Raw genomic sequence first — 11883 nt, 5'->3', positions numbered from 1 at the left:
TATATAGAACAGCAGACATAGCTGATTCCAAAATTATCCTTGCTTGCCACTTCTTCTCACACATTTCTTATGATGCCATCTGATCTGAAAGTGTTTCAAATACTTCTGCTAAAGGCTTTTCAGTGTTTGGACATCTTTTGGCATCAAAGCCAAGTTGATGAATTCTATTTAACTTTGAAGGATTTTCAATTTTTAGCTTTTTTTTTTTTTTTGGTGAATTTGAACAATGTGCATTATTTTGTCAAAAGTTAACATCATTTTACTGTCCAAAATCTAGCAGAAAGTATACCTTATTTCTAATTCTAACCTAAAATAATGGTGTTCTTTTCCTTTTGAATGACACCACTGACGTATGTTGTCCTTTCTCTTAAACCTCATCCATGAAACCCATCCCTTGCTCAGTGCTCTTCTTGGATGCCCCATAATTTGAAGATAAAGCAGACCTTGAGGAGCTACCAGAATGTAAAATCAATGGAGAAGGGGCTACGTTTGTCTCGTCTCTCCTGCATCCCTCTGCCCAGCACATAAGAGACACTCAATAAATATTTTTAAATGAACACACTTAAATCTATATTTATTTACTGAATTTTTACATTAAAAATAATACATATTTATTTTAGAAGTTCTAGGAAATACAGAAAAACAAGAAGAAAAAAAAAGATACCACTACCTAAAGATAATCACTATTCACCTTTTGGCATATTCCCCCAGGCTTTATCTCTATGCATGTATACATGTTTTCTTTTTATATCATGCTGTACATACAGTTTTCTAACTTGTATGTTTGGGTTTTTTTTTCACTTACAATGTATTCAATGTATGCATTCCATGTCCTCAAGTATTTTTCACTCCACGATTTCTGGTGCCCGTGTGATTCCACAGCAAGGAAAAGCACAGTTTATGTAACTAATCCCACCAGGAAACATCACCAATGCCATAAATGCTCTATTTTTCATCACTTCAGGAAAATAGGGCATTATAGTTACTAGGCAGTGCGCACCTAGGGCCAGAATTCAATGAACAACACTAAGTCTAAAATCACACAGCCCATGCTTCAATCTTATTTTGATCAACCAGGAATATTCTAGAATGACTTTCCATGTGGAAGTAAATATCCTTCATTTTAGAAGAGTTACATATGTGCAAGAAGATATAAAGAAAACAGTAGCCCAGGTGCTTCTGGTGTTGAGAGGGGATCCCCAATCCAGCCTCCTCAATACTGCCAAATGGCCCCTCATGCTTGGAAGAAGAAATGGTTGCCATATTTATTTGTGTATGAGGCCAAACACTCTAATTCCTTTGTTTCCTTATTTTAACTGAGAACACCAGCTGCTCATTTCCACTCCCTGCTTTAGTTGGGGTGGCAGATCTAGACAGTGTAGAAAATCAAAGGTTTTCTTTAAAAAAAAAAACAAAAACACTTGACCCCACCTGACAAGTACATAGGATATTATTTCTGGGACTACTTTTGAAAATAATGCATGCTTGAGAGTCATGATAGTACCTACTACATATGGTGGTAAGACTAAGTGCTGAATAGTGCCAAGCATGGTCATTCATAGCATGGTCTATGGGAACACCATATTTGGTGGGGCTTATATATCTGGCTAAAGAGAATTCCTACTGGTATTATGGAGGTACACCCCCCCAATACACATACACAAAATAATATTTCATATTTATAAAATTCCCACTTAGAAATTGCCATAGAGCATCAATCCCAGTGGATTGCCCCAGAACTCATTACTTCTATTGAACATGTTCTATAAGTGTTGACTTTGATGGAAAACCAGCAACATCTCATCTCTAGATGGGAATTTCAACAACAAAGTATTTTAGGTGATAAAAAGTTTTCTCCAAGACAGTTTCACAGCCTGAATAAGTGAATGTGTTCTATAAACTGTAAGGATTAAACAAGGTTAAGATATATGGGACAGGTTGAATGTCTAGTAATTTGCTAAAAATGCTTTCAGTTTATTTGCTGTAAAATTTTTATTTAAAAGAAAGCACTTCCAATAAATCTCAGACCCAGAATTAGACTTCTAAGAATAAAACCAATTACATAAAGAAAACATTCACCTAAATCAATCTGAGGTCACCATTGATTACTCTGAGGCAAAGGAGTCATCATTTCATGCTGTCCATGGGCGAAAACATGGCTTAAAGCTTGTGAGTTTGAAAGGTGGTGGCAGGGGTTGGAGCAGGGAGGGGAGGCTCCTTTCCTATTTCCTCCAAGAAGAGCTGATCTGTCCTTAGACAAAGGGACTGGTTCTTGGGCCCTTTGTGTTCATCCTCTTAGCACCCAACACAGTGCCTACACAGAGCATATGCTCTTCCATATTAGAGATGAGGAAGAAGAGAGGATTAGTGGAACAGGAGGGGCCCGGTCCTCCATGCTTCTCTAGGAGCCCCTGACGATCTTTTGGCTAATGGCTCCAGGCAAGGTATAGATGAAGAGGACCAGGAAGATGATGAGGATGATCAGAATGAAACCGATGATGATGTATTTTTTGTAATTCTTCCAGATGAAGTGGTATAGGCATTTGAAGGGGCTCACAAACCAGGAGAAGGAGGTGTCTGGGCGGCTGCAAGGGAAGCAAGAGAAAAATCAGGAAAGGGGCCATGATGTCAACACATGGGATTCTCCAGACCTCAGGAAGTATTTCTGACTCCCGCTTTCTAGAGGGTCCACAAGGAGATGCCTGGGAATGGGAGAAATCCATGTTGCCTTGAAGCAGGAGCAATCCAACATTCTGAGTGATGATTCCTGCATCATTTTAAAGCTCGGTCTGGAGAAAGTCTGACTGCATCCGTCCAACCCTGATCAGCTCCCCAAACCCCACCTCTTCCATGAGGTCCTCCTTGACCACCATGGTCCATAAAGATCCCCCTCCTTCCAAATTCCTATCTCATCTATCACTTGACTTTAGCTCCTTTTTGGACCTAACATATTGGTCTTCTATACTCTGTTAACTCTTTTATGAGTCTGTGTTCTCCCTAAACAGATTGGAAGCTCTTAGAAGATAGAACCTATGTCTTAGATTTCTTCGATGTTCTTCAAAGTGTTGGTTTTTTTTTTTTTTTTAAAGTAGGTACACATTGCAGGAGCTCAGCAAATAATTTTTAATTAATGAATAAGTAAGTATCCATTATGTTTCTAACACTATGATAGATGAAAAGTAAGTACAGAGAAGGGACCACTCATCTTGAGACACTGGAGATCTCAGGAAGAATAGGAGAAATATGATTTGAAAGAGTAATTTTTATACATATTTCATATCCACATATGTTTACTTTTTAATTGATATGTAACCATGGATTAAATTGAACAGGGCAACGCTTCTAGTAATTCTACTTCCGGGAATTTATTTTAAAGTAATAATTTATAAAAGGGAAATATTTTCATCATATTACAATAATGGAAAAAGGGAGAAGTAAATTAAATATCCAATTATGGGGTGATGACCAAGTCAATTATGGGCACCAAATGTATGGAATATTCCACAGGCATTAAAAAATTCTAATTCTGACCACTATGGCAACAAAGCAAAACTTTGCAGCACAGGATAAATGAAACATTAAGACAATTGTGTATGCCTGATTCAAAAACAAGTAGAAAAAAATTCATGTGGCATTCATATTCACATAAAAAGAGTAGAAAAAATATACGGAATTATTCTAGAAATGCTTATGCGTCAGTATTACAGAAAAGTACCCTCTCCATTTTCCAAACAGTCTATCTTGTTTTTAGAATATTTCTCAATTTTAGCAGTAAAAAGCTAGCTGGATTGGACAGCACCTGTTGGCTGCCTCCTTGTGGCTCAGTCCTCCCAGAGGGGCCCTCTAGAGAAATGCCCAGTCCCCTGCTTTGGGGACTACAAAGGGCCTTTCCCATGCTCTTACCCCCAACCCCACTCACTTGGGCTTGGCCAGGGGCTCTGGCTCCTTCCGAGCTTTTCCGACAGGGTTTTTCTCTGCTTCCTCTGCTGTCACTAAGTGGAACTCGGCTTCAACCTTGCCCTGCACAAAGACAAACGTTTCAGTTTCTAGTCACAAAGACCTGCTGGGAGCAATGCCAACCTTCTAGAAGTATCCAGCGTGGGGGAACGCCAGGAAGTATTTTGACTATCCTGCTGCTCTATTTTGAGAAAAAAAATGTTATCTTTTTGGTTCTGGGAGAAGCCATTTGTATGATGAACAGTAAAAGCTCTGAAATGACGTCGCTGTTGAGTTTTGTGAAAGGAGAAGTCCCACCTGTACACACAGACACACATATCCTTGGCTGCCTGTGTTCCTTCACTTATAATCGTTCAATCAATATCTGATTATAGAAACTCAATAGCAGTTGGAAAGGGGACGAATTCCCTGAGTGACAGAACCCTTTTGAATCAGCTACAGTCTTTCTTCTCTGCCAATGGTTCTCCAGAGGAAATTGGTGGGTGGCGCCCTACATTTGCCAAATGGCTTTTCTGTCACCCTTCATTGTTTCTATTGTCTCCACACATGGTTTCACAATTATCCTTCTCTTCTTGCACTTTCTCTTTCCTTCTCCTTCAATAAGAAGCAGCCTTTCTGGTTTGAAAATTGTGTCATGTGGTTCTTCAGAGCTCTGTGCATTATTAGCACTGATGTAAGTCTTGGGTTGTCAAAGGGTGAGACAGGATGGCTGCAGAAGGTAAGGATCGCTCTTTCTTGTTCGTTCAGTCATTCACTACTTTTAGGGACCCTCTGTATGCCAGGTACTGTTCTAGACACTGGGGACTTAATGATTAAGAAAAATAGGATCCTTGATCTCCTGGAGCTCCAGTTCTCGGTGAAGAAGACCTTCTCTCTGCTTCTTTGGTTTTGTGGATTGAGATTCAAGGTAATAGGAGGGACACAGAACTGGAGGGGGACTAGAGCATCATGGAAATATTTTAGACCCACGATTATCATTTTGGAATTACATGTGGTTGGGGCATAACCTGATTTCCTATCCCGGTAAAAAGATTAAAGTTTCTGATGAACCAGTGAGCCTGTGTTAACTTACCTATTCCCCCCACCCCCACCAAAAGCTAGGACTTCTTAGCAGCCAGGATGGTTGCTGGCAACCATGAAAATTTAATCATGGGAGAAATTAGAGAGGAGTCGTGTATCTAGAGTGGGGTTGAAGCCAGAGACAAGAGGCAGTGGCATGGTTGTCTGAATTGGTAAAGAAATGCAGTGGGCATATTACAAGTGAAGTCATGAGTTCAAATCTAGGGGGTCTCATCCATTCTTTAGACTACAACCCTGGCCCAACTCACAACACATTACATGTCCTACGATCCAGAAATATTCCTTAAAAACATGTATATATATAGTCTCTCCTTCCTATTGACAAATCTTGCCCTATAGGTAATGACTTGCATATACAGGTACTCGGGGAATATTTGAAAACCAGGAAAGAAGGAATACAAAGCTTCTGTCCCGTCTAGTCACTCCACTCCACTCCACGTCTATCAACAGTGGAGTCATAGTACTATTACTCTAACTATAATTGCGATGCTTTATTGAATGCCCACTTTGTCTATGTTCCTTCATTTCATCTGTCAAAAAATCACAGCAACAAGCAAGGTAGGTCTCCTTTTTATCAATGGAAAAATGAAGCAGTGGAGGTCAAATAACTTTCCCAAGGTCACACAGGCAATAAGCCAACCAACTAGAACTTGAACTGAGGGCCATATGATGCCAAAGCTCATGCTCTTTCCATGAGAGTGGGCTGCCTCCCAACTTATTCATGCATTTGCCAGATAGTTGGACTAGAAGATTTGCAAGGACCTTCCTAACCCTAACATGAGATGATTGGCTTGTCATCATAATTACCACTTGAAGGCATTTGTCTTCTTGCGCCTCAGATTCCATACCTGTCAAATGGCCAGATGTGCTTTAAGGCAACTTCTGGCTCTACTTCTAGGTTTCATGAAAGGCAGGAGACCCTGTAAAGCTTGAGGGCTGGAAGAAACCCAAGAGGCCAGCCTACAACTCAAGGCAGAAGGGTTTCCAATATGCAAAAAGGGCTGATTCCCAGAGGTCTTCCAGAGGTGACCTAAGCTCTACTGAGCAGTATATTTATACGCTAGGAGCCTCATCTAAATCCTCTGTGTTTGAAAGAGAGTCAGCTTAAGAGTTGCTAACCAATTGCTGGGCTCCCGAATGTTTGGAAGAGAGGACAATAATCAACAGTGGGTAAGTTGGGACCAGAGTAAGGGGATCACAGCTGCCTCTTTGCTGTCCACTGCTTGCTAATAAGCTCAGTCACAGTGCTATAGAATTTGCATGGTGCTTCACACATACGTCATTCCATTTCAACCTTCTGACAACTGGCAAAGTAGACATTCTTATTCCCATTTTACAGCTGAGGAAACCAAGGGCTTGATGATGTTTGCTAACTTGTGTTACAAAACCAGGATTTGCGCCAAGATACTATGACACCAAACCCCATCCCCTGCTATTAACTGTGCCCAAGAGGCCCTTCTTTGTGGAAGAAAAGAAGCAAGGTATATATTTAACAGTGAGGAAATGTGTTTTTGAAATGATCAAGAGAAGCTCCATTATCCTTGCCATGGCCCTTATAACATGGCTTTATGATATGTTTCTGGCTTCCATCTAACGGATGACCTTGGGTAGTTTAAGGATTATTACCACGTAGCATAGCACAGCGTAAGAGTTGAGTGAATAGGATTTGGTGCAGACAGATCTGCATTTGAAACTGGGCTCTACCACTTACTAGCAGTGTGGCTTTGGCTGAGTTACCTGCTTCAGTCTCACTGTCCTGGAGATGTTAATAGCATGTACCCCACAGATTTGCTTTGACAAATAAATGAAATAACATATATACAGTGCTCAACCTAGTGCCTGGTAAACAGTAAACTCTTAAAGAGATTATAGTTGCTACCTTCAACACTATTTCATGGATGGAAACACATAATTCGATAGGAAACATCCCATACAGAAAACACCCAGGGAAGACAATGCAAAGAAATGGGAAGCAGAGCATGAGAAATGAATTCTGCCCTAGACACGGTTATTACCATGTCATTGGTTATTACCATGAAGGGCCTCACCCCCCATTTCACTGTCCTGCTTGAGTCGCCACAAAGCATTTTTCTGATATCACACAGGCCCCAGGAGGAAAGGGTTTATTGACATATTTGGATAAATACCACTCCTCATTCTATATCTCTCCACACAGAGTGTTCCCAGTTTTATTTTAATCATCAGTATTCAACCAAGTACCAAGTCGAGGTCTTACACTAATAATATCCTCCAAATGTAATTTTAAATCAGAGATAGGAGAGAAAAATGGACAGTTTGAGAGACTATCTATTAACCTAATGACATCTATGGATGGAAGAAAATGACCAGGAAAGGTCCTGAAAAGACTGGATTTGTTGCACTGAGTGTGTTATTTATGGGCTTTGAACTTCACTGAGCCCAGAGAGTGGATGCCCTGGGGAGGGATGCGGGTGCTTTAGGTCAGATATGCCTTCTTCAGTGATAATTATTGCTTATTAAAACAACTCTCGCTGGTATAAGGCATTCTCACACATTAATGGTGGGGATGTGTCCTGGCAAAGTCTCTTAGGAAGAGGGACACACACGTATACATACACACATATATGCATGCATACATATAATGTCCATGTAAGTGTGTCTATTACCTTATACGGTCATACTCTGGACTGAGACATGCCATTTCTGGGCAGATAAATTAAGGAAATAATTCAAAACTCAGAAAAAGCTTAATATGCAAAGCACAGTCATTATTCTGTCAGATTTTCAAATTGTCCTATTTGTCACAATGATATGTCCCAGGCCCATCTTGTGTTCTATCTGTCCTAGACCTGGAGTCAGCCAAATATGCCTGCCTGGTTCTTTCAGTAGAGATCGGTACTTAGAAACCAGGATCCAGATGCTAGGAGTCTTCTTGCTACTTGGTGATTTTACTTCTAGGTCCTTTCAGTGAACAGAGCTAGAAAAAATATTTTTAAATCCAGAAGTCCATAGTGATACTGGGAATAATGCAAGAGAAAAAAAATCTCATTTACCACCCTTGGAGGTACCTCTTGTACCAATTCTTGATTCTACAGTGTGGTAATTGATAGAATTAAACATTTAGCCTGTCTTTTTTTTTTTTTTTTTTGAGGAGGTGGTAACTATAATTGATTTCCACTTGTTGAGAGAAATCTCTTCCTTACTAATAAATGAAAAAAGAATGATAGATACACAGATAGATGATAGGGATATATAGATGGATGGATGGATGGGTGGATAGATAGCTAGATAGCTAGATAATAGAAAGATAGATGGATAGAGATGGATGGATGGAAGGAAAGAAGGAATGGGTAAAGAAGGAAGAAAGGATTAGAGAAATCATTTTGCAACACCAATGAAATACTTAATTACAATCATCATTATGTGAAAGGTGGTGGCAGGACAGGGATTTCCCACAGTGCCAAAGTCTCACCCACTGGTTACTTGCTAATTGCAAAGAGGAAAATGTACTTTTACAATGAAGAGATCTCGTGGTCACCAGCACGATCACGTGAGTAAACACAGCATCACCATTATGAGGCCATCTGAGGGCATGTGCCTCCTGGCATAATTCAGTATGAAATAAACAGTACCAGGTCTTAAGTATTCTTAACAAAAATGTTTAACCTGATCCTGATAATGCTGTTACACCTAACTTCTAGTTCACAAGAAATACAGGGTCTAGAGAATAAGATAAGTTACATCCTGAGAAAACAACTGGACAAGTGAGGCCAGTTTCATCAAATAGGTATTGTCATGGGGGAAAAAAATGGTGGGGAACCATTCTAAAACAAAATAGGCCAAAGAGACAAAATAACCAAAAGCAACACATGAACTATGACTAAATCGTGTTTTGAAAAAAGAAACAGCTATAAAATACATTTTGAGAGTAATAGGGTATCCTTCTTGTAGATGGAGAAATGAATATGGTGTGGATATCAGATTAGGTGATCATTATCAACTTCTTATATGTGATGATGGCATTGTGGTTATGTACAAGAATGTCCATATTCTTAGGAGATGCATGCTGAAGTATTCAGGAATTGTTAAAAAGAAAACCACAGGCCCATGATGGAGTTACTTAGATTAAGGCCCCATGTGAACAATCCAAGACTTAATACCTACTCTAATTGCAGTCTCCCCCTGCCACACCCAGGAATTTAAACTTTAGTCAGCCAATATGGAATTTCAACCTGGAAATTTACTGATAGACACCCTTTCATTCCTCTAAGGAGGGCACCTGTCCCAAATAATGCATTTTTTGCTAATAAATTCCTTTCTTTATGCCCTCTCTTTGCCTTTAAAAACCTTCCTTTTGTTTAACTTGGGGGAGTTCCCCTTTACTTGGTAGATGGGATGCTGCCCTATTCATGAATTATTTAATAAAGCCAACTGGATCTTCAAATTTACTTTTTTTTTTTTTAATAGGGAATAGTGTTGGGATGTCTACAATTTACTCTTAAATGGTCAGCTAATAAGTATGTGTGCAGGGGGTGGGGGAGGTGAGAGACTATATACTCACGTATATAGACAAAATCAGTACAGCAAAATAGTAGCAGGTGTTGAATCTAGGTGGTGGATAAATGGTTGATCATTGTCCTATTCTTTCAACTTCTCCACATTTTAACTTTTTTAAATGAATAAATGTTGAGGAAAAACACAATGATTAAACTGGCATTTCTATTTTGAGAATACAAAGAGTTGATAATAACATTGATAACATAACATAGGGGAATGCTCGTTAGAACACCAAGCCAAACAAAAAAAGGCACTATTTTTAATATGGCATGATCACTACCATGTAAAATTAACCAAAATCTACATAAATTGGGCTCAACCAAAACATTAGCAATAGCTTTCTTTGGGTGGTGCGCATGTGGGTGCTATTTCTTTCCTTTTATACTCTCGTGTCTTTTAAATTTCCTATAAAAGTATATTACCTACTCTGTCTTAAGATAATCTTCACATGAAAATACCCACTCTGCTCCTAGAGATTCTGAGTTTGCCACATACTATTTAGATGATCTGTGTGTCTACCACCTCCTCAGCTAAGCTGTGAGCTTCTCGATGCCAGGAATTTGTCTCCTTCACTGTTGAACTTTTACCGCCCGGTCTATGAGTGTGTACCCACAGTAGCTACTGACGAGGGTTTTTCACCCAAAACCAGAAGCACAGAAACAGCCCTTTTAATTTTAGTTGTTGATGTTCTTGAGACTTAGCTGGGCTCTTTAATTGTCAATTAATGGGATTCACCTGTACAAGAAACTTCTTGATCTTCATCTTCTAGAGTAGTGATTTCTTTAAAGGTTGCTTTTAGTAGGATAACACATATAAAATGCATACTGCAATGTGTCTCATAAAGCAGCTGTTCAATACGTATTCCTTTTGTCCCAAGGGTACCTGTTCTTTGCTAATCCCACCTGGAGCTGTTTTTCACTGACCGTAAGCATGGCCACATTCCACACCAGGAGCTTTGCGATGCAGCTGTCTAAACTGCACTGCCTGGGTGCACAGATAAGCAGCTTTAAAAATAAGCCTGGGCACGGGGCAGTGGCAGTAAGCAAATCCCTGCTGGCTGCCTGGTGCCTGGAACAGGACTGTGACCCCCTGAGTGCTGGCTTCGGGGGTGGGGGGTGGGGGAGCTCGGTAGCAGCGGGTGTCCGTACCGGAAAGGCACCTTGGGGGCACCCGGTCCAACCCACTCTTTTTACAGACGTGGAAACTGAGCCTTGGAGATGGCAGGACCTCAGGAGGTGGCAGACCCTGACTGAGGTTTTCCATGACGCCACTTGACTCCCAGCTCATCCAACTCACTGCCACCCTGAGAGAAGGCTGCCGGTCTGGCTTCCTCGTTGTGGTTACGGGTTCGTTGGAGGGAAAGAGGATGGACGTGAGGCATCCTGCTGCTGCAGGCCAAACCAGGGAGTGGGGGGCTGCCGGGTGGGTGGGGATGAAGTCAAGTCTCATTTTCCCTCTAGGATGTGTAAGGACAAAACCAAATTGAAAACAAGGAGCTTAAATTTTCCTGTGGAAAATAAAGGAAGAGATTTCCCTCTCCTTTTTCTAAGAGCCTTCACTTTAGAAAATGTAATTGGAAGCCCTTTCGTTTCTCTTTGAAATGCGTATAAATCCTTTGGGATACTAGATAGGCCCTTTGTCCTTAATACCCAGGACCCACCTTTCCCAAAGACCAGGGAGCCATCTCTTTGCAATGGAAACATCCATCACCCCTCTCTCCCAGTTTCTGTGGCTGCCTGGTTCCAAGTTGCCTATTTGAGGCGGATTCCCTAATTTGTGTGCCACGCCCCCGCATTCTCCCTTAACCAGTCACATAGGATGCCCCCCTTCTAGTTACTCTGCCTGCCAACAATCTCCAATCAGAACGAACCTGAAATCTTCCCTTTTTTTCATTATAAAGCTTCCCTACTCCCCTGCCTTTGAATCTCTACCAAACCAGAGTGACTGTGGCTGACTCTCTTGTCATAGCCCGCTCTGAATAAACAGCCCGTTCACATTTGAGTAGTCTTCATTCTTTTCCTGGTTCTAAACACTTCATGTATATTAACTCATTTATCTGTTAAAACCCCATGAATTATGTATGTATTATCAATCCCCATTTTATAGATAATGGAAGTTGAGGCACAGAGAGGTTAAGTAACTTGCCTCATGTCACACAGCTAGTCAGGAGAGGACAGGATTCAAACCCAAGCTGTCTGCTTCTACATTCTTTAGTCTTAACCATTTTGTAATGCTTAATGCAATCTAGGAGAACATACTGTCTCAGCCTAAACACCCCTTCATCCCTTCTCCACATGTCCCCAAACAACC

General features: G+C 40.6%; 1 protein-coding gene across 1 annotated transcript in view; it reads right to left on the bottom strand.

Annotated features, from left to right (window-relative positions):
* Nucleotides 1-551: 551 nt before the first annotated feature.
* Nucleotides 552-11883, bottom strand: part of FER1L6 (fer-1 like family member 6) — a 144035-nt gene continuing 132703 nt past the window's right edge. The window contains exons 40-41 of the mRNA XM_081816510.1: nucleotides 3920-4020; nucleotides 552-2585 (exon numbers count right to left, since the gene is read on the bottom strand). Coding sequence (XP_081672636.1) covers nucleotides 2402-2585; nucleotides 3920-4020 — 285 coding nt within the window. The 3' untranslated portion in view covers nucleotides 552-2401. The remainder of the gene's footprint in view (nucleotides 2586-3919; nucleotides 4021-11883) is intronic.

This window comes from Leptonychotes weddellii, chromosome 4 (assembly GCF_054177405.1).
Source record: "Leptonychotes weddellii isolate Sample4059 chromosome 4, ASM5417740v2, whole genome shotgun sequence".
NCBI lineage: Eukaryota > Metazoa > Chordata > Mammalia > Carnivora > Phocidae > Leptonychotes > Leptonychotes weddellii.
This window is presented reverse-complemented; position numbering and strand designations above follow the sequence as displayed.